Genomic DNA, 26,881 nt, shown 5'->3' on the forward strand with positions numbered 1-26,881 from the left:
TCTTTCTCCTAAGGAATTTTCTGGCAATTGTCGATTGCTAAGCACATGACTTCATGAGTGTTCCCCTAATACACACCCATGTTGTAAACTACCATGCAGACTATTTCTTGATGTGATTTAAAGCACCCGTACATAATGAGACAGGAGAACTTTTGACTGCATATTCAATCTGGTGTGAAATCTCAGGAAGGTTTAATGGCTAACATTGGTGAATGAGGACAATTTGAGTTAGGATGAGACATTTTGGGGCAAGATATGGAAGGAAACATTCATTTAGATGCATAGGAATTACTAAGGTTTTTATAATCAAGCCTTGAGGAAAATTTGGCTTTGGAAGCAGGAGATGGTCAGTGGCTCTGCCCCAGGAAAGTCTCCTGGAAAGGGCACCTCTGCTTATGCTCAGTACAGGGAGAACATTAGCAGGGGGGCAAAGTCTGCTCCCCATGACATCTGCTGTCCCTTCTTGGACATTCTATTGTCTCCTAGAGAGTTCTGGCATCCTCTGTGATGTCACCAGTGTTGTAGTGACAACCAGTGCCCTAGTTTCTCTCAGTCTGAGTCTGGCAGTTACAAGCTAAGACATGTTTTCCCGTCTTCGCAAGCATTTTGGGAGGGGGAATGTCGATTCTGGAGAGACTAGAGTGAAGGAGTCTAGCCTTTCCTCTCAAAGTAATGATGGACAAAGACAGCACTTCTGGGGAATGTGGAGTAAGTTCTGGGCAGTGTATTTTGAGCTTCCTACCAGGGGGCTGCAGGCTTAAGCTGACCTTTCTAGCAATGGGCCACAACTGGAGCATCTGAAAAGGAATTGAATTTCCATGAATATCACAATTCCTTAAAGTCAAGGATTTCAGAACTTTAGTTTCCCCATCCCCACTGGGAGGATATGGTAAGGCCAAAGCTATTATACTGTGAACTTCTGGTCTTTACTTTTCAGTGCATTTGTTATGTTACATTGTATAATAACACCATCAGTATTCATGGAGGGTCCACCTTTTCTGAGTTTAGACAGGGCAGCAATGTATTTCACTCTCATTGCTTCTTTAAATACAGTGGATCTGACAGTAGTAACAGGGAGAGATTGTGCTCCAGGCAATAACCTTATGTTCTTAGACCTTCTCTGATTTCTTCTAACTGGCAGGGTCATCGTTTGCTTTATATATTAGAGGTTGTATGTTACAAATTTTTTTTTTCAATACCAAAACTATTTGGAACGTGTAGACCAAGATTCATCCTGTAACCTATTCACACTTCTGGGGCATTTGGTATTTCACATAGGGACACTGATAAGTCTGTTGAACATATCCTCCCTGGAAATGCGTTTTAAATCCATGTTTCTAAAATACCAAAAGTATTTGGAACATGTGGACCAAGATTAATCCTGTAACCTATTGGAACTTCTCAGGCATTTGGTATTTCAAATAGGGGAACTGATAAGTCTGTTGACCATGTCCTCCATGGAAATGTGTTTTTAATCCAAAGTTGTTGGCCTAGAGTATCAGAGCAGGACGTCTGAGTGTCTCCAATCACTCAAGTCTTGTGGATGGTGAATTTATCATCTGAGTTCGAACCCACAGTGTTGAGGGTCCTGAAACCAAGCTGTACCCTGTTCAGCTGATGATAATCCTGGAGAAGCCATCTCCGTGGTCCATGTAAGCACCTGATGTCCGGAATAGGGAACACCTGGATGCTTACATCTCTTGGTCTCTATAGAGTAGTGGGAGAACTGAGATCCACTGAGGAGGCCTCTTAAGCATAGACCAATCGCCTAGCAGTGACACTGGGTTCCCGGCTTGTTCTCCTGTTTAGGCCTAACTGTGGTCTATGTACACTATGCATTCTCCCCATGCAGGTTCACTTGTGTTCTTCTACCTACAGACGCTGGGAGAGAAACATCATCCCCTGGCACTGAACTAAGCGAGAATCAGGCCAAGAAGGAAAAGGAGAGGCTGATTAAAGAGCTGCAGCTCATTACCGAGGAGAGAAATGACCTGAGAGATCGCCTGAGGTTTCTGACAGAGAGATCCATGAAGAACAGGTATGAATCGCTCCAAATGCTCTTGTTTCATTCCTGGGTCTGCAAGGTCACCTTCATCTTATCCTATTAAGGTTTTGGGTTCTAGAAAGCTGTGCCTCCCTAACCACCCTGTGCTAAACCTCACCTCCCATATAGAGGAGATTCAGAACCTTGACCCTTCCTGAGGAGCGAGATGGAAAATGGACTCATCTGCTTCCATTTATTGAAAAGCAGATCTTGTGGTCTGAATGAAGAATTCGGGGATAAAGTCAGGGAGAGTGAGTTCCCAGTGTGCATTTTCAAAGCCCTGGACAGCTGGTGGCTTTGCAAGATTGTAATTGCAGTGAGTTTATGGTGAGTCTCTGTACTTGCTAGGCAGGGGACTGAGTGCTGGAAGATCCACTCAGCAGCCTGAGGGGCCTGGTACCAAACTGTTCATCTCAATGCTTGACTAGAAGGTCTCAGGCTCAGGCCTGTTTGTTATTGTCTGTGTGTCTTGCACTCTGAGACAGCAATGGTGGATGCATTTCTCCTGGATTTCACAGTACTCTCTGTTTCCATATTTCTCTTTCTCTTTCTCTGACTCTGTTTTTACATTTCTCTTTTTTGTGGGTATTTCTCAGTCTGTGGGTCTGTATGTGCATACATCCAAATGCATATGGACAACTTTTATATGTTTATATTTCCCTCCACACTTGGAATCTAGGGGTCTATGTCTTGGCCTGAGTATTTACCTGTAACACATTCATGGTGATGTGAATGCTTTGTTCTGGGAGCTCACTGTCAACAGCACAGTTCTTTGCCTATGTGGCCACGATTGTCTGTTTATTTGTATTCCTTGTGCAGATTATAATTTTGTGTTGATATAAGGTCTGTTATCGGGACAGGAGAAAAGAAATCACCGGTTTCTGGGTGTGTTGGGGTCGGGGAGCATGGAGAGGTGTGGCCTAGGCTCTTGATAGCTTAACTGGCTTGACTGCAGATTTCCTCTTGATTGAACAAAGGGAGCCAGGGAAGCCTCCATCTGGATGCTGAGCTTCTGGTGTCCTGGACGCAGAAAAACACGTTTCTGAAGCTGAAGAATATCCAATATGTAGAATTCAGAAGGTGTCCTTCCAGGGCTGGGGTAGTACAGGACCCACCCTGAGTTCATATATTCCTAAATGCCGATGTTCATTGGATTCTATCATTTGGGGCCACGCCACACTTCAGGCCAAATCCATATTATGAAGACCTGGAGAGAATGGAGAAGGCGGTCATGTCAATTCTGCACAACTTAGAGATGGAGAACACTGAGATCCATGAGAACAACCATAAGCTGAAGAAGGAGATTACCTTCTCTAGGTAAGTCCTGGTCAGAAAGGCTATCACCTGTGGAATGGCCATTTCTGACTTTCTTTGTTCTGGATTGGACGGTCTTCAGCTCTGGTTCTATCTCTTGTGCTGTTTACACATCAGTGTGCCAGGGTCATTAGGACTCAGTTTTCAGTTCCATAAAAGACTGTTCCTCATCCCAGGATTGTCTAGGCATCTTCAGAAGGCTCTAGATCTAACAGCACTGATTGAAGTCAGCAGAAGGTTATTAGGCTGACCTGGACCTATGGTGTCATACTAGGTTTTACAAAACTCAGTGTGTGGACCACATGGTTAGAATGACCTTCTCTTGGTTCTACTGACCTCCTTTGAGGGTGTTGGCCCACTACTAATTGATGTTGCCCCCATGCATTGGGCTTTCATGGATAGTTGTAGATCCATGTTCTTTTTGAGAGATGTGGACACTAATTGGTGCTCAGGCCAAACAAATAATTTATTCTTCCCGGAATTTACTCTTTGTGGTTTGTGCAGCAGCCTTATATGTATCGAAATGAATTCTATTAAGTCTTCATGGGTATCTGGGTCCTGGTGGAGTTAGTGGCACTCGGGAGTGGGAAAGGGAGAAAGAAGCAGCATGATCTTACTATGCAGACTGTATTTCCAGAAACCTGCTCAGCCAGCTCCTGATGGAGAACACATGTAGGAAGAAGTTGTTCCCACTGAAGCAGGAGAGCAAGGAGGTACATCTTGATTGTGCACTGAACCAGAAATATTTGGTTGACTTCAACAAGAAAGATAAAGACCAGCAACGTCCAGACACAGCATCATCTGGTAGGGTTGAGCAGCTGTGTTAGCTTAAAAATATCTGAAAAAGTTTGCCAATTTGATACATCTTTGCTCTCTCCTACCACCTTTCTAATTTACACTCACAACCACCCAACCACCTCATGTAATGGAATTGTTCATTGCTCTGCCTATGCATAAGTATTCTGGGAAGCCAACCACTTTTCAGAAACTGAATTATTTTGCAAGTATATTTGTCTGCTCTTTTTGAAGCTGCAGTAGAGAAATGGTGACAGATTAATAACATACCTCATTATTGCATATCCACGTGATAGATTGGATGCTCTGTAGTGTTTGAACAAGTTCTTGGTTCTTTGACAAATGACACTCTGTGGTCATGTGACTTCTTGTGTAGGAAGCACCTTTGCGGGATAAGAACAAAGTGCAAATGTCAAATTAGAACTTGTCATTAGTTTTAACCTTGGTGACATATGGACATCTACTTTCTTCCTGCAACACAATGAAGTTCCTTCCATTGCCCTGTTCTTGGTTTGCACTGGTATAAGTCTGGGTCCCATATTGGCAGCCCACATTACTTTGAGGCTCTCTGGAGATTTTGCCCTTCCCAAAGAGTTAGCAACAATGATATCAGTTAAAAGGTCCATGTTGACTGTCCAATAGAACTGAGGTGGTAGAAGGCAGCCTTCTGACAGCTGCCTTGCATTTCACCACCAAATCAGTGTCTGAAAAACTGCCTTCCTCTCCCAGGTCTCAGAAAGTGCAAGAGAGCTGGAATTGGACACACCCCAGTAAGAGAGCTTCCTGAAGAATAAGTTGCTTTCTCAGGAGTCCCTGATGACAAACATCCTGAATGGTAACAAATTTTTTGGATGAGTATTCTTCCTCAGAGTTAATTTGTCATTGCTTAGAGACCCTAAATTTATATAACACTAAGCCAGCCTGACTGATTGAGGTCTTACTTTCTTCTCAGAAAACAGCACTTGAGAGACAACTTGGGGGACCTCCTTTCATTATGTGTGCAAGAGGAGAAACAGCAATACATCTGTGCTTCTAAATGTTCTTTAAGAATGTGCTGTTTAGAAATATTTTTGTTATGATTTTAATTGAAATATTCTTTTTGTAGTTTCATATGTATATGTTCTTGTTACTGTTTTTATCTTTTCAAATATTTTTAAATATTTTAATTTATTTGTTTTAATCCTGTTTTGTTGTAAAAATGAATTCCTTATGAATAAAAATTGAATTCTATCTCTTGACTCTTAAGACCATCATTCTTACTCAAGGGTTCTGTCCCCTCCTGTGGACTTAGAACTGACAGCTACAGAACTCTGCATGTTCCATGGATCCTGGGCTAATAAGTGAATTCAAAGTCACCAAGGGGTACCCAGTGTGACAGTGTCTTTTGTGTGGATAATGTGGCTGTTTCTCCGACACACACTTTATGAAGTAATCACTGACATGCTTTACCCAATTGTTAGGGTCCATGTGGTTCTTCTGAGAGAGCAGCAGATGATCTATCCTGTGAGTCATCACTACAGCTCCTGCAGGTGCTTTTGTCCTTCCACATCATGTACTGTATTAGGTGGACAGGATCACCTCCAATTAAATAGAGAGATCTCAGGAGATGTGTATTCACAGGAAATTTACTGAGCTGTGCATGCTCAATGTGTTAGCTTGCCAGCCATCCCTACAGGGCTCTGGTGTCCCCACGCCTCATTGTGGGTCAGGATCATCCTCCAGCACCACTTAGTGTCCATACTAGAGCAGATCTTTCACCTATTATCAATGATGACCATATGTATTCTGCACATCTGACAAAATACAGAATAGAAATTAGCTTCCTGTTGGGCAGATTGGCATAATGATTGTTTTGATTGTTAGCATGAAAATTATTTTAATCTAAGCAGTTTAGGGAAGAACCTCAAGGACACCCATAGTGAATGCAGCCTGCAGCTGTGAACACATGTTTCTGTTGGAGAGCAGGCCTGTGCAGGCCCAGAACCTAGGTGGGACAGTTCAAGCTACCCTTTTTCCATGGCCAATCTGGGATCATATTGAGAATGTATTTTTTCCAGGTGACTGATTTCCAATTTATGGAATTGAACTAAATTACTGAGAGTGGAGGTGACTCAGAGAGTTAAAGTACAAAAGGACCAATCCAGAATGTCCACAAAAGCTTGCTGTCACCCCAGGGCTTTTAAAAGCTCAGCAGCTAGAGAAGCAAGGTAGTATTTGGTTATTCTTATGCTTGGGTCTAGACATTCATTATAAGCTGACCATGACACAAAAAGAGTCATCTGTGTCACAATAGAAGCTAGTTGTAACTAGATTCACCCCCACACTATCACATCACCACTGTATTTGAGGTTCTCAGTTACTGGAAGAGGCCTGGGTCTTGCTACACAAACTCATAATTTATGTCTTCATGACACTGTGTGCTTTGTTCTGTTGATGCTACCATTGGCATACAATATTTTGGATACTTTGTGCTGACATCTGTGACATGAGACAATAGTTCATGCCATGCCTAACCTGCATAAACTGTCCTTAGAGTATGGTGTAGACAGAGGGGCCTTTTTTTTCTCTCTGAATTTTCAAAATATTTCCAGTCTTCAGTCAAGTCTGACAGCCATTGTCCAGTGCCTGTCTTGAGATGTCCCCATTGTCTCCTGGGGGTATTCATCCAGCCTGCTCTGTAATTGTGTAGAAGATTAATAGGGTTCCAGCCCTAGGATTTAATTCAGTGTGATTGTACTTTCCAAACATGCTCAAAGCCCTACATTCCACCATAGCCTGTGTGCTTTAGAGAAAGAAAATACAGAACCACATTGCACTTGAAATTTCTCCTCCAACAAAAGGAGAGCCTGCATAGGGCCTTTAAGTAACTCTAAGTCCCAGCTTCTGCATAACTCCCTCCATCGACTCCATTATTGGTGTATTTTCATTACTGCTCACTTTATTTTTGGTGTGCAAAGAATGTGTACCATGTCAGTAAAGTGTGTGTGTGTGTGTGTGTGTGTGTGTGTGTGTGTGTGTGTGTGTGAGAGAGAGAGAGAGAGAGAGAGAGAGAGAGAGAGAGAGAGAGAGAGTTTGTGTTTGTTTGTGTTTCTGTGCAGGTGTTTGTGTATGTTCATCCATGAACTCACTATCAATTTTCATAAAATGACTTAGAAGACTGTAATGAAAACTGTCGAGGTGCATGCAGACGTGTGTTACTAGTGTCCCACGGCACCTGGCAGGTAACACTGAAATGGTGGTCTACTATAATACAGCCTAAAAACAGGCTGTGGATGGTTTACACAGAGATTGTGACGTCATCACCACTAGAGAGAGCAGCAAAAGCTTCATTTATCACATGCTGCTGTTACCAAGATGAGGCAAAGCCTTATCCTACAGAGAGTCTGGTATGATTTGATGGCAGGAAATAAACTTAGTACTAAAATCATTCAATTACAAACGAAGAGGATAATACAAAGAGTCATAGGAAGCAAGAGCTGTTTTTTGAGGAGATCCATAAGAGAAACAACCCCTTTCTGAAACTAAGTACACACCACAGTGTCAATACCTAAATTATCAAATCAGAAATGAAAAGGGGGATGAAACAATAGACATGTGAGTGAATTCAACAATCATTAGGGCTTCTTCAGAGTCCTTTACTACAGAAAAGTGAAAAATCTATTTGATATTGGTAATTTTTCTACACAGATAACAAATACCAAGTTAAATCCAAATGTGGGATTTAACTCATAAGATTATTCTCATAAGAAAATAGATAGTATTTAAACGATGCCACTACAAAAATTAAAAAATATATATGAGGGCCACTAGGCTTTAATGCAGCCTTTCTACCAGACGTTTAATGACGACCTAATAACAATAGTGCTTCAATTATTCCTCTGATTTGAAAGAGAAGGAACATTGTCAAACCCCTTCTCTGAGTTGCTCTTTTTACCTAGAATTCCTGAGTCTGTTGCTTCTTCCATTGTCACCCCATCAATAGAGCTGCAGGGCGAGTCTGTCCCGCCCCAGAGGGTATTTGCCAGCTGACAGGGCTGGGTTTTGCTCTGCTTGCCCCTGCTCCTGCCCCCGCCCCTGCTCTTGCCCCTGCCCACTCCCCCGCCTCACACCCTCACTCGACATCGCCTCAGACCCATCCCCCCCTCCCAGTCCCACCACAGCCCTCGACTCAGACCCGTCCCAACCCCCGCCCCCACCCTGCCCTCGCCCCTACCCTGCCCCCGCCCCGATCCCCCCACAACCGTCCTCTCCTTCGCCCCCCTCCCTGGCCTCCGCCCTCCCTGCCGCTGCTTGCGTTGCTACCATTCGGTCTTCGACTCCCCTGTCGACCCCACCGCCACTGCTGCTACCTTCTCCCCCTTCTTCAGCCCAAGACTTTTGAGATCCCGGCTTGCAGCGCTCTGCACTAGGAGCTAATGGAGGTGAGGAGAGCCTAAGGGACAGACCCCAGGCCTGGCCCCAGAGACTTGTGTCTCCCCCCTCCGCCGAAGTGCTTTCCTGCAGTTCTCCATTCTGTGTTCAGTTTGTGGGGACCCCAGCAGGTGGCAGGCTTTGCTGATCCTCAGGTGTGAGTCTGGGACAGTGGTGGGACTTATGGTTGAGGGAAGTCTTTCAGGCAAATGCAGGCTTTTCTCAAACTCTTGGACCATCTGGTGCCCTCCCTGGGGTCACAGGACCTGTGGAAGTTGGGAAGCCACTTTTCACTGTCCTGTGTGACTTTCCCTGCAGAGTGAGCTCTCCTGCAGGAGGTACTCTCACATGCTTCTTTAAAAGCACCTGTTCCTCAGATCCAGATCAGTTGTGAAAACAGGCTTCTTCATGTCAGTGTGCCAGCTCCCCCTCCCAGCTCAGAGCTGCCACACCTAAGGATCCTCCAGCCCCAGTACTGGTTGGGTCTCATGGAGGAGTTAGAGCAAAGTGCCCCTTCTGAGAAGTGACTCAGAACAGAAGGTTCCTACAACCCAATGAGGTCTCTTCCAGTTGCCCTGTTCTTGGTTTGCACTGGTATAATTCTGAGTCCCAGATTGGCAGCCCACATTGCTGTGAGGGTTGCTGGAGATTTTGCCCTGCCCACAGAACAGAAGTTTCAGAAGAAAGGCCAGTTTGGCATAATGAATTCTTTTGATAGATGGCAACAAAATTATCTTAATCTAAGCAGTTTAGGGAGGAACCTCAAGAACATCCATAGTGAATGCAGCCTGCAGCTGTGAACACACGTTTCTTTTGGAGAGCAGGCCTGTGCAAGCCCAGGACCTAGGCGGGACAGTTCAAGCTGCCCTTTTTCCATGGCCAATCTGTGTTTGTATTGAGAAAGTATTTTTTTTTTCCAGTTGACTGATTTCCAACTTATGGAATGGAACTGACTTACTCAGAGTGGGGTTGACGTAGAGAGTTAAAGTACAGAAGGAATAATCCAGATGTCCACAAAAGCTTGCTGTCACCCCAGGGCTTTTAAAAGCTCAGCAGCTAGAGAAGCAATGTAGTATTTGGTTATTCTCATGCTTACGTCTAGTCATTCATTATAAGCTGAACATGACACAAAAAGAGTCATCTGTGTCACAATAGAAACTAGTTGTAACTAGACTTATACGACATTATCACATTATTACTATATTTGAGGTTCTCAGGTATTATCTTAGAAACTAGAAGAGGCCTGGTTCTTGCTACATATAGTCATATTCTATATCTTCACAACACTGTGTGATTTGTTCTGTTAATGCTACCATTGGCATACAATACCTAGGATATTTTGTGCTCACATCTGTGACATGAGACAATAGTTCATGTCATCCCTTACCTGAATAAACTGTCCTTAGTGTACAGTGTAGTCGGAGGGGCCTTCTTTTCCTCTGAGATAGCAAAACATTTCCAGTCTTCATACAAGTCTGTCAGCCATTGTCCAGTGCCTGTCTTGAGATGTCCACATTGTCAGCTGAGAGTCTTCATCCAGCCTGCCCTGTAATTCTGTAGAACATTAATAGGGTTCCAGCCCTAGGAATTAATTAAGTGTTCTAGTACTTGCCAAATATGCTCAAAACCTAGTTTCCACCCTAGCTCTGTGTGCTATACAGAAAGAAAATAAAGAACCCCATTGCACTTGAAGTTTAGCCTCCAACAGAAGGAGAGCCTGCACAGGGCCTTTAAATAACTCTAAGCCCGAGCTTCCCCACAACCCCGTCCATCGATTCCTTTATTGGTGTGTTTTCATTAATACTCACTTTCTTCTTTGTGTGGAAAGAATGTGCACCATGTCAGTAAAGTGTGTGTGTGCGTTTGTGTTTGTGCATGTTCATCCATGAACTCACTATAAATTTTCATAAAATCACTCAGAAGTCCCTAGTGAAAACTGTCGAGGTGCAGGCAGACTCATGTTACTACTGTCTCGTGGCACCTTGCAGGGAGCACTGAAATCGTGGGCTACTTTAATACAGTCTAAAACGAGGCTGTGCATGGTTTTCAGTGAAATTGTGACGTCACCCCACTACAGAGAGCAGCAAAAGCTTCATGTATCACATGCTGCTGTTACCAAGGTGAGGCAAAGCCTCATCCCATAGAGAGTCTGGTAGGATTTGGTGGCAGGAAATAAACTCAGAACTAAAATCAATCAATTACAAACAAAGAGAATGATACAAAGAGCCAAGCAAAGCAAGAGCTGGCTTTTTTTTTTTTTTTTTTTTGAGAAGATCCACAAGACAGACAAACCACAGAGCCTATATCTAAAGTACCAAATCAGAAATGAAAAGGGGGATATAACAAAGGACACTGAGTGAATTCAACAATCATTAGGGCTTACTTCAGAGGCCTTTACTACAGAAAAGTGAAAAATCTATTTGATACTGGTGATTTTTCTAACAGATAACAAATACCAAGTTAAATACAGATCTGGGAAGGTAATGAATAATTCCCATAAGGAAATAGATACAGTCATTAAAGGCTGCCACTCCAAAAATTAAAAATAATAATAATCAGGGCCACATGGCTTTAATGCATCCTTTCTACCAGACTTTTAATGAAGACCCAATAACAATAGTGCTTCAATTATTCCACTGAATTGAAAGAGAAGGAACATTGCCAAACTCCTTCCCTGAGTTTCTCCTTTTACCTAGAATTCCTGAGTCTGTTGCTTCTTCCATTGTCACCCCATCAATAGAACCATTTAAAATGGGATGTAATCGATGTCTGGAGCCTCATTCTTTCCCTTGACCTCCATGCGGTGTCCAGAAGGCATGCCTGTTCTCATGGACATGGACTCATCTCTTTTTGCTGCAGCAAGAAGAAAGCCAGCAGAGGAGGCAGGAGCTTACAAAGAATCAGTAGGATTTCTAGAAAAGAAGCATCCAGATCTCCATTCTCAGAAAACCCCTGGCTTGCTCTCATGTGACTGGGTCCTCAGACACCAGCAGCCTTAGATGAGACCAAGGAAAGCTGTGCAGAGTCCTGGGTCCCCAGGTTCTTGACCTCCTGAGTGACAGCTGTGGACACGTCCTCCAGGGAATCCTTACAGCTGGTGACATCTGGACAAGGTGAACCAGATGCCAAAATGAGACATGGGAGAGAAATCCTAGGCTGTTTGGAAGGAATTAGTCTCTGCTTTTGCTTCTGTCTCTTTGTGCCCTGCTGCTATGATGTTCATGGGGAGCTCTCATGCCAGTGGGTCTCCTCCTAATGTGTTTGTTGTTGCAGATGTCCTGGATGTTCTGGACCCCATCAGAACTCAGCCCGTGCTCAGTCACGGAGGTCAGCACCTTCCTGTCCATCAGGTCATGAGACCTGAGACAGTTGAGGTAACGGCAGTTGGCCTGGGTGAAGTGCTCACAGACTTGGACTCTCTTGCATGACTGTGGCTTCAAGCAGATCTGTTTGTGGCTGTCTCCTTTGTAGTAACTTTTGCAGGAGAAAAGCATCCCCCTGTACCAGGAAGAAGGCCGGCTCCTCTTGGTTAAGCCCAGAAAGCTCATGATTCTTCAGGACCTGGATGCTCTGTTCCTAAAAACTTGGTGTGGATATTTGCAGAGGTTTCTCTGGGATTTTGCATAATGACTCTGTCCCAGAAGTTTGAGCTTGCAGAGGCTTGGGCAATCTGTAGCATGGTCCCTGGATGCACTTCAGATTGAAGTCACAGGCTTCAGTAGTAGCCGCCACCTACAGTGTGATCCCTGCCTGATCTCCAGTCTCCAATAGGAATAAGCAGTCTTGCCCAGCAGCTCATAGAGCTCTGCCTCTGGAGCCTGATCCTACTCTGCAGTTCCTTTAAGGTCATGCAGCCCCTGTGGGCCCACAGGATCTTGGTGATGAAACAGTCTGCCCCAGGATCCCCCATGGTGCACTATGGCTGCAGCTGCTCAGGCTTGTGAGCTGGACTCTGCTTCATGGAGAAAGGAAACTGGAAAAGGGGATAACACATGAAATGGAAATGAAGAAAATAACCAGTAAAAATTAAAAGAATTAAAGTCATCATCTCAGGAGAATGAGTTGGAAGCCAGGTCCTTAAGCAGGCAGGTTCTCCACAACAATGCATGCTGGGTTCAAGACTGGACATGAGGTGCCCTGAGCTTGGGACTGCCAGGCTCCTACTGGGAAGAGAGCTTTCTTCTTCATTTCCGTAAGTCTCTCTAGTTTTCTTTTAAGGCTTTCATCTCATCATTGACTTTCCCAATGTCCTTTTATGACAAGCCATTATGGTTAACAAGAATTAAGTAAGGGCTCATTGAGCTGTTGGTAGTTGGAGGTCTGGGGGAAGCCCTGGACAGAGAGATCTTGCCTGCCAGGGGTGGGATGTGCATGGTGGGAGGGACTAGTGGAGTGTCATTGGCCTCAGTATGCACAGGCTTGGGGCTGGTGCCTGGCTGCCTGGTGCGCCTCTGTGGCTACTTAGCCTGGGTCCCACCGCAGATGCCCATGGTGGTTGCTGGCCAGTTGTCCTTGCTCTACCTGTCCTCGGGGCTTCTGGCGGGGCTGACCACAGCCTTGAACATGGACAAAATGGGCCGGAAATCGGAGGATCATGGGAGCATCTTCAACTTCCCCCTCCCCAAGCACTGGCAGTTGCAGCTGGAGGACAAGCCACTGTGAGTTTCCCCACATCCAGGCAGGTGTTCTGCACCACCAGGAGAGCAAGGGCAAGCACTGCTGCCACCAGTCCCACATGCACAAGGCCTATTTGTTGACTTTGCTCTGCCTGGCTCTGCTTTGCCTTGCTCTGCCCTGTTGTCTCTCACTTCTTTGGCCAAAGACTGTTGAGATCCCGGCTTGCCTCACCTTTCAATAGGCACCTCTGTGAAGTGAGGAGAACCAAAGGGACAGAAGGCTGACCTGGCCCTGGAGACTTGTGTCTCCCCCTCCACCAAAGTGCTTTCCTCAGTTCTCCACTCCGGTTTTAGTTTGCAGGGATCCCAGCAGGTGGCAGGCTTTGCTGAGCCTCCCCTGTGAGAAGGGGACAGTGGTGGGACTTATGGTTGTGGGAAGTCTTTCAGGGAGATGCATGCTTTCTCAAACTCTCCGACCATCCATCCAGTGCCCTCCCTGGTTCCCATTCCCTGCGTTTGTTGCGAGTCACTTTTCGCTGTCCTGTGTGACTTTCCCTGCAGACTGGGCTCTCCTGCAGGAGATACTCTCACATGCTTCTTTAAAAGCCCCTGTTCCTCAGATCCAGATCAGCTGTGAAAACAGGCTTCTCCATGCCAGGGTGAGAGCTACCCCTCCCAGCTCAGAGCTGCAACACCATAGGATCCTCAGGCCCCAGTGCTGGGTGGGTCCCATGGAAGAGTTAGAGGAAAGCTTCCCTTCTGAGAAGTGACTTAACACAGAAGGTTCACAAGTGACAGTCAACCCCCAAGTATTTCTTCCAGGAGAAAGCACTCAGCTCTCCCCTTTAAACAGTTTAGGCTCCCACATGGCCCAGTTTTGTGATTGGGGAAGATTTTCTGGAGCTTAGTTGGCCAGTCAGAGTGGGGCTACATTCTTTTTTTTTTTTCTTTATTAACTTGAGTATTTCTTATTTACATTTGATTGTATTCTCTTTCCCGGTTTCCGGGCCAACATCCTCCTAACCCCCCCTCTTCTATATGGCTGTTCCCCTCCCCATCCTCCCTCCATTATCACCCTCCCCCCAACAATCACGTTCACTGGGGGTTCAGTCTTGGCAGGACCAAGGGCTTCCCCTTCCACTGTGCCCTTACTAGGATATTCATTGCTACCTATGAGGTCAGAGTCCAGGGTCAGTCCATGTACACTCTTTGGGTAGTGGCTTAGTCCCTGGAAGCTCTGGTTGCTTGGCATTGTTGTTCACATGGGGTCTCGGGCCCCTTCAAGCTCTTCCAGTTCTTTCTCTGATTCCTTCAACGGGGATCCCGTTCTCAGTTCAGTGATTTGCTGTTGGCATTCGCCTCTGTATTTGCTGTATTCTGGCTGTGTCTCTCAGGAGCAATCTACATCCGGTTCCTGTCGGCCTACACTTCTTTGCTTCATCCATCTTGTCTAATTGGGTGGCTGTATATGTATGTGCCACATGTGGGGCAGGCTCTGAGTGGGTGTTCCTTCTGTGTCTGTTTTAATCTTGCCTCTCTCTTCCCTGCCAAGGGTATTCTTGTTCCTCTTTAAAGAAGGAGTGAAGCATTCACTTTTTGGTCATCCTTCTTGATTTTCATGTGTTCTGTGCATCTAGGGTAATTCAAGCATTTGGGCTAATAGCCACTTATCAATGAGTGCATACCATGTGTGTTTTTCTGTGATTGGGTTAGCTCACTCTGGATGATATTTTCCAGTTCCATCTATTTGCCTATGAATTTCATAAAGTCATTGTTTTTGACAGCTGAGTAATATTCCATTGTATAGATGTACCACATTTTCTGTATCCATTCCTCTGTTGGGTTCTTTCCAGCTTCTGGCTATTACAAATAAGGCTGCTATGAACATAGTGGAGCATTTGTCTTTGTTATATGTTGGGGCATCTTTTGGGTGTATGCCCAAGAGAGGTATAGCTCGGTCCTCAGGTAGTTCAATGTCCAATTTTCTGAGAAACCTCCAACTGATTTCCAGAATGGTTGTACCAGTCTGCCTCCCACCAACAATGGAGGAGTGTTCCTCTTTCTCCACATCCTGGCCAGCATTTGCTGTCACCTGAGTTTTTGATCTTAGCCATTCTCACTGCTGTGAGGTGAAATCTCAGGGTTGTTTTGATTTGCATTTCCCTTATGACTAAAGATGTTGAACATTTCTTTCGGTGTTTCTTAGCCATTCGGCATTCCTCAGCTGTGAATTCTTTGTTTGCCTCTGAACTCCATTTTTTAATAGGGTTATTTTACTCCCTGCGGTCTAACTTCTTGAGTTCTTTGTATATTTTGGATATAAGCCCTCTATCGGTTGTAGAATTGGTAAAGATCTTTTCCCAATCTGTTGGTGGGGCTACATTCTTAATCCATACTCATTCACACAACAGAACCTCTTCCTCCCCACCCACGAGGCCTTGACTTGAACCCAGGTCCTTCCTGGACCAACAGACCTGAGAGAACAGATTGCAGCACAAGAGAGAAAAGAAGCCAGAATAGTTTAAACTGGAGAAAACCCCCATATAGGCGGTTTACCAACTTTTGGGGTTGTGCATATTGTGGACTTCAGAATCTTAAGGTCAGATTTTTCTGATTACACCTTATAGGTGAAGCTGAAGTCTACTGAGGGTGGGATCATCCCAGGCAGGGAGGGGATCTGACTCTGCAGGCCTGGCCACCCTCTGCATTCTCCCAAAAATAATTTTTAGTCAGCTGTAAATCTGAAGTGAAATTTGTTTTTTGTCAACTCAAACGGTTGACATTTCAAGTCTCACACACCATGTGAGAGACACACATTTATCCACAGGGGATTTGAACTTACTTCTATAGAAATGACTGTGGGCCAACAGAGGGAAAGCATTCTTGCCTTTAGCATTCTGTCTGTATCAGAGACTACATGGACTGGCTTCCTGGACAGACATGTCCAAGCAGACAGACATTGTAATGAGGGAAAACTTAGGCAAGAAATGACCTGGGGACAGTGATTTCAGATTGTGCCTTTAGCCAGGAATCTCTGTTGTCATTAAGGCAAGCAGTCTTGGGCCTGCCAAAACTTGTCAGTATTTCAGGGCTCTTACAACTGCTCCAGGTACTTCTGAGGTGAAAGCCTTTCATTAAAAAAAAAAAAAGTTTATAGAGCAATATTTCTCAACCTGTGTGTGGCAACTGCTTCACAGAGATTGCATATCAGATACCTTGTACATTATGACTCATAAGAGTAGCAATATTATTTATGAAGTAGCAATGAAATAATTTTATGGAGGGGATCATCACAGTATGAAGAGCTGTATTAAAGGGTTGCAGCAGTAGGACTGTTGAGAACCACTGCCATAGAAGCTGACACATGGGAGCAGACTCCTCAGCTGAGTAGAGACCCACGACAAGGGATACCGTGTCACACCCTAGAACCCAGAGGCAGAATCTATCCCAGGAGTCTGTGGGTCACCTTGTCTTAAATTCTCCCAGGCTCAAGAATAGCATTGATCATCTCAGCAGAGTCAGCTTGCACAGCCCACATCAGGCCCATGGCTTCCCTGTACAGAGAAGGATGTGGGTCTAAGTGACAGACAGTGAGACTGAGGGGACCCTGATACTCATTTGCTTTGAGCTGTGGTTTCTTCACCTGTAAAATGGTGGTGTTTCTGCTGAATTGGGTTGTTGTGGAGATTAACAGAACATACAACCTGCTCAGTGTCTGCCTGGCATGGACCCTGCTGGTTAAATGGAAGCTGTCGATGGTGACGAAATTAAAAGTAGAATTTCTAGCCAGATAGTGTTAGTTGTGGGGCGCCATACAAGTGTTCTAAGCATTTTCTGATTCTAAGACCGCCTCACCTTACAACCTAAGGCTCTTGATTTAAATTTTAAAAAAAAGAATAAATATAAAATACCAATATGAAAAAATCATAATCAGAAATGAGCTAATTCCTGTGAAGTCATTCAGCTTTACATTTTCTGCTTCTATTTCCAAGGCATCTAGAGTAGCACTATCCGAGATCCTAAAGCCTTCTGTTATGGTGCTACCCATTCATTCCTCTCTCCTTGAGGACCTCTCAGGTGACTTACCAGAATCAGATGGCTTTTAAGATTGTTCCCATCGGGTGCGATCTCTCTGTCCATGGGCCTTGCCCAAAGCTGCAGGGCCAACCTGTTGTTTTACAATCCAAAATTCCAGACATTAATTTTACCAATGAAGTTTCAGGAGTCAGATGCTGAAGTCAAGTAAAGCTCCCAACTGTCTTTCCTGATTCACTGACCTCCCAGAAGAAGAGCAGTCCTGTTCCCTCTGAACACTTTCTTAAAAATCCTTTAACTCAAAAACTTTCCATTGGTTTAGTTATCTAGATTTCCTTTCACGTTGTGTCTTGATCTGCTGGACCTAAGTGCACTTTTTACCTTTGCCATAAATGTGTGTGGTAGGTGAGCCATACCGTAATTAAGTCCATGTTTACATGAATAAACAACTCTTGCTTTAAATGTCTGTGCCATGGCCCTGCTATACCACACACTAGTTTTTCAGTAAATAATACATTCTTGGAGATCACAGTGTGATCAAATATTTTGTAACATGACTTAGTAACGTTCCCTCCATTTTATAAATCAATTTCTTTGAGGAGGATTCTGGATGTTGTCTGTCAGGTCTGAGTGCATCATCTTGGGAATCCCAAGGAACATCAAACTTGGGCTTTTGAAACTGTTGCATATGGCCAACCCGGAGCAAAAACCACCCAGGAATCTACTGATACTTGACACACATTAATTCACCTGCCTTTTTCATATAGTTTATGGCAAGAGGTCACCATTCTTGACCTTGTTTCATTATAAAACGTGGTACTAAATGTAAGAGTTGGGGTCAAGGAGATCACCCCACAAATCACAAAATACCCATCTCAGATAACCATGTATGGTTTATTGAATACAAAACATCCATGAATTTCAGGACAGAATTAAAAGTCCAAACCTAAGGATAATAGAATAGAAGAGAATTTAGATTTCCTGTTCACAGGTCCAGTAAGCATATTCAGTAAATCATAGCAGAAAACATCCATAAGGTAAAGGAAGAAAAGGCCATGAAGGTACAACAAGCCTACAGAATGCCAATTTAATCATACCAGAAACAATTCCTCCATTAACATAATAATTAAAACACTGAATGCACAGATCAAAGAAAGATCATTAGAAGGGGTAAGGTATAAATAACCAGTAACAAATAAGTTCAGACCTATCTGAATTACACCAGACTTCTCAACAGAGACTCCAAAAGCCAGAAAATCTTGGGCAGGTGTAATGCGGACCAAGGATCCTATACCCAGCATAATTCTCAATCACCATAAATGGAGAAACCAAAATATTTCATGACAAAACCAAATTTAAACAATATTTTTCTCTAAGAAAGCACAACAGAGGATTGTAGTAGGGAAACTCCAAGACAATGAGCTAAACTATACCCAAAAAAACCCAAGAAATAAATCATCTCTCAATAATTTCAAAAAATGAAGCACACAATCACCATTTCACCCATAACCAGAAAAAGAAGAGAAAGCAGCAACTATTGGTCTTTAATATCTAACCAGACCCTCTGTCACCAATCCCCCAGCTCCTAGGGAATAAACTGCCAGCCAAAGTATATACAGGGTCTATGGTTCTAGGGAACTGTGTAGAAGAGGACTGATTTAAGTGGCACCCATGTGGCGGGAGGCCATTGACTACGCTGAGGCCTGTTGCCCACCAAAAGTAGATGCTGGAGTTGTGAGGTGGGAATGGATATGTGTAGGTGGGGGAACACTGTCATATAGGCAAAGCTGAGCAGAAATGTGATGTAAGATATGATGAGGGGAGTGTGGAAAGCAGGACAACAGTTGAAATGTAAATAAATAAAATAACCAATTAATAAAAAAATAGCCAAAAATAAAATAAAAACTGAAAAGGTAAAAGAAAACTTACACCAAAACAAAACAAAAGAAATCCTTGTAGTGGATTGGCCTAATTCTGCTTGTATTTTAATGCTAATATGTAGAACTCAAGACTGGTTAACCTCCAAAAACTGACCCTGCTCCCAGTTAACTGTGATTATAAAGAAGCCAACAGCCAACAGCTGCACAGCAGAGAGATGGGGGAGGTGAGCTTTGAGGGCTTTGCTAGAGAGGATCATGAGGAGGGAAGAAGGAGGAAGAAGCTGCCAGAAAATAAAGGAAGAACATGTGTGATGGAGAGGAGAGAGGAAGAGGACAGCAGCCATGGTTAAGGGAGAGGAGAGCCTGGTCCTGAGAGCTGTCCAAGTGCAACAAAGAGCAGCCAAGATGCTACACAGTCAGTAAGAGTTGAGCGTTATTGTTTGGAAAGTAGATCTGATACCATGGAGGGCAGGCAGCTGCCCAGCTACTGTGCTGATTAAGGCATATGATGAATAAATTTACAAAATATGTATAACCAGTAAGGAGCTCTATAGAGGATCATAAAAGGAATACTTTAGTTTGAAGAGAAGGATAAAATACCAGAGGAAACAGGAAATAATTTAACAAAACTAGAACAGTCAATCAAAAGAAGCCAATAAAACCCACAAAAATTAACAAAATTAAATACATAGGTTTAAATGATATTTGCATGTCACTAAACTCAATTCCCCAGTAAACAGACATACATTTAGCCAGAAACAGGATCACCATCATGAGAGATGTAGAGGATACACTAGGGAAACAGACCTAAGACACAGGTCCCTATAGCAATTCTATGCAGTTTCTCTATGCAGCTGACAGAATAGATTTCAAACCAATCCTGTCCAGAAGATGTAAGGACATTCATTTCATACTTTGCAATTACCAAAAGATACTACAATCTAAATATATACATATTAAACACAGCAGTCACAAATTTAAATATATATTTATCACATAGATCTGAAATTACCCATTAGCTATAATAGTGGTTGTGATTGTTTTTAATAGTCTATTCTGACCACTTGGCAGATCACATGCAAATAAACAAAAGAGGAGGAGCAGAATTCAGTGACATCATCAGTCAAATGGACCTAACAAACTACACTGAACTATACATATATTTTCTATCAGCCTGTGGATCTGTCTCCAAAATTGACCACGGATTAGGACACAGAACAGCCCTCAGGAAAGATAAGAAAGCAGAAGTAGTGTCATGCATTCTATCGAAGCACAAAGGAATCAAACTGGTATCACACAATAGAAAGTGCAGTCAGTATACACTCTCGTGGAAGGTCAGCAACACAAACAACACACTACTGAAAGGGCCAAGGGAGAAACACATAAGGAAAAATTAAAATTCCTAGAAATGAGTGACAATGAAAACACAACCACCACAGATCTATTCGATACAACATAGTTTTAGGAATTATGTTGCAGTCAGCAAAGCCAGAGCAGTGGACCCATCTAATCCCTTTGTCATGCATCAGAAGTAGAGAATGTGGAGTGTGCCCTGTTGGGTTAATGCCTTGAACTGGCTCGCCACATTCCCAATTTCCCTTTGCAATGATAACATATTTTTGGCATTACACATTGGATGTATGCAATTTGCCTTTTGATTTCATAGGGGAATAATTAAGGGACTTCCTGGAGGGTCGAAAAGCACTGTGGATAAACTGTGTAGAGACTGAAAGACTACAGGGGTTTTGGAAGCTGAGCTAATGTATTTTTATTATGATATGTTTAAGAACCTATGGGGAATTGGGAGTGGAATATGGTGATCTGAATGATAATGGCCCCCATAAACTCACATATATGAATGTTTGTTGCTGGTTAGTGGAAATATTCGGGAAGAATTATAAGATACGGATTTGTTGGAGGAGTGTATGGGATTGGGCTTTGAGGTTTCCAAATTCAACACCATCTATAGTTAACACTTTCTCTGTCTCCGACTTGCACATAAGATGTAAGCTCTCAGCCAGTTCTCTAGAAACATGGTGTCCTACCTGCTGCCGTGTACCCCAGCATAATATTCATAGACTCATGATCCTTGAAACTGTAAGCTGAAATAAACTCTTTCTTCTACAAGTTCCCTTGCTCATGGTGTCTCTTCACAGTATAGAAAAGAAACTAAGATTGGAAGGAACAGTTAAGTGAAAAATTTCTCAATAATATCCTGGAAAATAAAATTCAGACATTTACCAAATGTGTCAGGTACCGTGATCAAGCTGGCTTGACTGCAGAAGTGCAAGAATGTTTCAACACATACAAATGAATAAACAATCCACCACAGAAAACCAAGAACAGGAAACACATGATCACTGCAGTAGAGGCAGACAATCTCTTTGGCAAAATCCCACAGTGGTTAATGCAAAAGTCCTGGAGAATCTGGGATATGGAGAAGACATACCTTAACATTATAAAGGCGATATGCAAGGCCAACAGCATCCTAACTGGAGGAAATCATAATGGATTTCCACTAAAATCAGGAATAAGTCACAGATGTTCATTCTTTTCATCTAATTCAACTAGTATGTGAAGTCTTATCCAAACAATATGACAATAGAGAGATGGAAAGGCATGTTAATATGAAAGACAGCAGTCAGAGCATTCTCATTTGCAGGCGATATGATCCATATATAAAGACCACTACGAAACCACTGGCAAACTCCTATGGCTCATGGACACATTCACTAAAATCACAGTAAAATCAATAGAACTCCTGTATACCAACAATAAATATGACGAAAGAAGCCAAGAAAACAAACCCATTCAGAATAAAAATCTTGTAATATCTAAGGAAGTAAAGACTTGTTAAAATGAAATCATTAGGAAAAATAAAAAAAACTGAAGAAACCAGAAAATGAAGAGACCTCTCATTTTCATGTATCAGTATGATTTATATTATTATATCGAATTCTACCAGAGTCATCTACTGGTTTAAATCCATCCCATTATAATCCCAATACAGAGCTTCATGGGAATGAAAAAAAAAAATCTCAGAACTCACATGAAAGCACAACTGAGCAGGGCAGTCAGACACTGCTAACTAATAAGACAGTAAAGCACTGCGGGAGGCATCACCTTTAATGATTTCACCTTCATTTTGGGGAATAGTAAAAAAGAAAACCAGCATGTTAATATCATGAGAGCAGACACAGTGCCTAATGGAATAAAATTGAAGAGCCTGATATTGGCCTATGTTCTTATCAGCATTTGGGTTTTGAGAAAAAGGAAAACAAACAAACAAAACAAAAAACTCCCAACCACCCCTCCCACCACCACACACAAGTGCAGTTTTCAACCTGTGGGTTGCAACCCCTTCAGGGAACAACCACATATGAGACATACTTTATACATGATATTTACATTACAATTCAAAACAGTAGCCACCTTACATTTATGACTTAGCAATGAAATAATTTGGTAGTTGGGGCTGGTTACCACAATGTGAAGAACTGTATTCCTTGAGTTGTTCTTGGTCATAGTATTTTTCTGCAGTAACAGAAATGTGACTGATATATAAACTGGTACCGAAGTGAGTGGAGATGTTTGTGAGGAATCCCTTGATTTTTTGGAGGAGGGTGGGAGACTTTGGATTGGGAAAACTGTTGAATTATTTAAGGAGATCTTAACAGTTTAGTTTGCCACATGGGAGACATAAGTATTGTGAGTCTGTGCAAAATAGAGCCTCTCTGATGAAACTTCAAAGGATGGCAGGAACTCTATTGGTGACTGGCTTAGAAGCAATTGCTATAATTTTGGCAAACAATCTGTCTCTTTTCTGCCTGTTTACTAAGAAGTGACCTGAAGATAAATAAAAAGCTAATTGACTAATTGTTTTGAGCAAACTTCAAGGGGTAGATATCCGGTGACCTTCCTCATATGGTAGGAATGTGTGTTTGTATTTTTCATTGTTAATGTAGCCAGGACTTCAGTTAATCCTGCCACATTCGGGGTCTGGACGCATAGGAAACTGCAAGATCTCCCAGAATTTGGAAAATGTCCCAATTGTTGTAAGGTCCCCAAAACATGTTGTCACCCCACACACATTGGGAAGCAACTTAAAGGAACATGACCCCCTCATTCTCAGGAGGAAGGGTGGGTGGGTGGTTATTTGTCTGCCGTGGGCTGTAGATGTTTATTGTCAGTTAGGGGGTTGGTTGCAAGTTCTTACTGGCCATGGTCAGGGAGGAAACAGTAAAGCAGATTCGAATCAGGGATGTCTTTCTTCCTTTCTCTTTCTGTCCTCAATTCTCTGTCTAATGTGGTGGGAAATCAGGAGAAGGGACTAAAATGACAAAATCATAGATCACTGTATCTCTATTTATACTAGAAAGCAATACTAAGTCTCAAATATTTTAGGATGGCATGGATTTTTGAATGATGATAAAATTTAAAATTGTACTTGCATAAATGATTCAATTCATTTTTAAGATATAAGTATATGCAACTTATTCACAATGTGGTGTAAAATTCTAATTTTATAAAATTACTACTGCACACTGCCGTGGATAATTAAGGAATTCAAGCTAGTACTTTCCAACTATAAATAATCAGTCTTCCAGTCATGTTAGGTACTGCTTTAGTTAGGTACAGAAATAAGCTTTATTTAACTTCCTGTGTATGTTTTTAAAGTTAAGTAGGAAGTAAATCCCTTGGGAAAAAAAAGCCACATTTGTCCACTGAGATAGACATTACATACAAAGGTGGTTCTCAAATCCTTTAGAGATCTGAAGAATCTGCCATTTCAGATGTCCTAATAGTTAAAGGCTTTTCACAGTGGGAGAGACCTCAACTCCTGGTAGTGTCCCCAATCTATTCTGAAAAAGATGATGGGCTCTAAAGAACCATTGGGTGAAATACTACCCACTTACCTCTACTGCTGCCAGAAAGCTGTCCAGACTGTGCAGAAGTTGATCATGGGGAAGTCTGTGTCCCAGTTTTTGGAAAAAAAAAATAGGATAGTCCTTCAAGTGACCTGCTTCAAAGGATTGTTGTCAGAGCTCCTGGCCCAGTGAGTTGAAGGTGGATGCCACAGTGACACAGGAATATTTGCTGACTGACTCCCAGGGTAGCCAACAATTTCTGTCATTTCTTAGGTTTGGAGCTGTTTGCTCTGAATTTCCTTTTATTCAGGCAACATTTCTCCTCCTCAGATCTTGGATGGGGTTGAAGATTAGATAGTTTAGTCTTAACCTTTTCTTGTTATGAGAATCAGAAAAACAAACTTGTTCACCATCGTGCAGAAATGTGACAGCCAGGAACCTGGACAGGAACAGGGTGGACATGGGAGGCTCAGAAAGCAGGGCTCTATGGACAGTCCACAGCAGTATCAAAACTCCTGCGATAACCGCTCTGGCACCATAAGTCCTGAGAGAGGATGGGGATGCCAGGAGAGTGTGCGTGGTCTGCCCACTGCCTGGGACTTTTAAAAGCTTGTACCACCCCTTAGCACATAGAAGAGATTGAGCAGAAAGAGGCCGATGCCCAGAGCCACTGCTGTGGTAGGAGGCAGTTATGGCGGTTGGAGGTGGGGGTAGAGGTGGAGGAGGGATGGGAGAAGACCGAGGAATTTCCCCAAAAGACAAGAACAGACACCATCCTTACTACTCCAGAACCCACGCCAATCCCACCCCACCCCTAAAATGCCCAGTCCACTGCCAAACGTCCCCATGCCAAGCATTCACAGCTTCATCCCCACTGTGCTTATTTCTTAATTTTTTTAACTTCTTATTTATTCTCTGTGAACCTCACATCCTGCAGCTCAACTCCATTCATCTGCCCTCCCCTCAGGACTGCACTCCACCCTTGCATCCTGCTCTAAATCAGAGCAAAAATAATCTTCGTGTGGAAGCTGAATAAAGAAAAAGAAAAAGAAAATTTGTACGCAAAAAATGTGTCAAATTTTAAGGATGAAAGACATAAACGCTTAAATTGTTTGGAATTAATGAAAGTACATTTGGTCTCAGAAGACTTATTATGGTTAATAAATGCAAGTTATGATAGATAAGGGATACAAAGCTTAAAAAGTGATAGAAAATGATTTAGGTACAAAATTTTAGACTAATATAATTTAGATAATGAAGTACCTTCTCCAATTTTGCAAAATACGAATGGACAGAATATTGTGACAGTAATTCTTACCTGATGCATCTCATAAGTTTTCTTATTTTATCTAGCTTATTAATGTTAAATTAAAGGTATTTCTTGGAGTAAAAGGGGAAATGCTGAGGTGACCTCCCTTTGTACTAAGGTGTGTCAACTTTCAATTGTTAGTTCTGTACTGGCAGTGAGCTAAGTGCTGGCAGGATTTCTCTTGTCATTTCTATGTCCCATCATCAGCTTTGCTATTTTGTGGATGTTTGTCCTTCTCACCAGCTCAACACAAGCTAAGAGATGTATCAGGTGTTGTCTCACTGCCGATTGGATGTAATAAATATCTGATGGCCAAGAGCTGCGTCAGGAAGTATGTGGGCAGAACTTCCGGGCATAGAGAGGGACATAGGCAGAGGCAAGCTGAAGCAGGAGATTCAGAATAGACATGGGCAGGAAGAGATATGGAACAGACTACAGCAGAGGGGTAAAGAGCTAACCAGCAGGTGGGTCTCAATGGTAGAAGAATGGGGTTAATTTTTAGAGAAGATGAGGGACTGCCCAGTGAAAGGCCTAAGATTCAAACTATGTTCGAATTCTCCATGTCCCATTTACACCTCAGGCAACTCTGTGAAAATAGTACACAATACAGTATTAACATGGCTTTGAGTCTGTGGTTCGGTTACTTTTGCTCACTGTTCCTCAAGACTGCAGGAGAAGGAACAACACACAGGGCAAACACATGAAAACCATGTGCAGCTTAGAGTGGAAAAGATCACTAAGAAGTTTAATGTCACAGCAAAGTCATGTGCTGAAGAGGAGGGTGACATAGTTAAGGAGATTAATGTTATTAACGATAAGCCTCCTGCCTCTGTGCTGTAGAGATGTGGAAGGTGTCCTCAAGGCAAGACTCTTACCAATTAAAGTTCCAACTTGGAAAAGGGAGCTCAATAGATTTCGTGCTCCTACAAAGCAAGTGCATAGGGAAGCTGCTGCAGTTGTCATCCAAGCAGGCAGCTGACAGGTCAGTGCACCTCATGTGGCACGGAATTTGGAGGAAAAAAGATTTTAAGATTCAGGATGACATGAACAGGACCAGGCGACTCTCGCATTTATGTTTTTATTATTTGAGGCTTGAATTAGAATGATACTCATAGTCTGATGTTTTTTAGTTTTCTTTTATTATTTTATCTACATTTCCAATTTATCTCCCACTCCATGTTCCTCTACATGACCCCCTCTTCTGTCCCCCACACCCTCTCCCTATGAGATTGCTCCTCCACCCACCAATTCACTCCCGCCTCAGAGGCCTAAGTTCCAATATCATGGTTCATGAAGCTTCCTCAGAAACAAGGTTCTCCTGTCCCAGTGATCCCAGATAAGCTAGTCCTCTGCTACATATCTACCTGGAGACATGGGCACACCCTGATTCTTTTATTAGTTACCTTAATTAAGGTGTCTCTTCACAGCAATAGAGCAGTGACTGACAGGCTTAAATTCACTTTGCATCCCAATTGCTGTCCTTTCTCTTGTTACTTCTTTCCCACAGTTCCTCCCCAATGTCCTCACACCATCTCCTCTGAGAGAGTAGAGGAATATCCCTCAGAGTGTGCATCCACCAAGACACATCAAGTTTTTGTAGGGCTGGTGCA

The 26,881-nt window shown here is 43.0% G+C and overlaps 1 protein-coding gene, 1 long non-coding RNA gene and 1 pseudogene across 4 annotated transcripts; 1 reads left to right on the top strand and 2 right to left on the bottom strand.

Annotated features, from left to right (window-relative positions):
* Positions 1–515: 515 nt before the first annotated feature.
* Positions 516–5,383, top strand: LOC147999186 (uncharacterized). Its single transcript, XM_087596353.1, has 6 exons — positions 516–708; positions 1,879–2,038; positions 3,230–3,361; positions 3,996–4,162; positions 4,883–4,988; positions 5,106–5,383. Exons 1-5 carry the CDS (start codon positions 582–584, stop codon positions 4,945–4,947), a joined length of 651 nt encoding a protein of 216 aa, XP_087452479.1. The 5' UTR covers positions 516–581; the 3' UTR covers positions 4,948–4,988; positions 5,106–5,383.
* LOC147999187 (uncharacterized) lies at positions 2,599–24,668 on the bottom strand. Of its 3 annotated transcripts, XR_015643921.1 has the most exons (8): positions 24,011–24,659; positions 17,266–17,347; positions 9,951–10,063; positions 9,522–9,619; positions 4,424–4,536; positions 3,976–4,159; positions 3,353–3,575; positions 2,826–3,251 (listed from the first exon to the last, which is right to left on the bottom strand). It is a non-coding gene; the product is annotated as an uncharacterized LOC147999187 (long non-coding RNA). The 3 variants fall into 3 exon arrangements; XR_015643920.1 differs by lacking the exons at positions 3,353–3,575; positions 3,976–4,159 and having other exon boundaries at positions 2,599–3,251; XR_015643919.1 differs by lacking the exons at positions 3,353–3,575; positions 3,976–4,159; positions 9,522–9,619 and having other exon boundaries at positions 2,816–3,251; positions 24,011–24,668.
* LOC147999188 (zinc finger CCCH-type antiviral protein 1 pseudogene) lies at positions 11,188–12,473 on the bottom strand (annotated as a pseudogene).
* Positions 24,669–26,881: the final 2,213 nt, after the last annotated feature.

Source organism: Rattus norvegicus, chromosome 19, assembly GCF_021556685.1.
Source record: "Rattus norvegicus strain SHRSP/BbbUtx chromosome 19, alternate assembly SHRSP_T2T, whole genome shotgun sequence".
Classification (NCBI taxonomy): domain Eukaryota; kingdom Metazoa; phylum Chordata; class Mammalia; order Rodentia; family Muridae; genus Rattus; species Rattus norvegicus.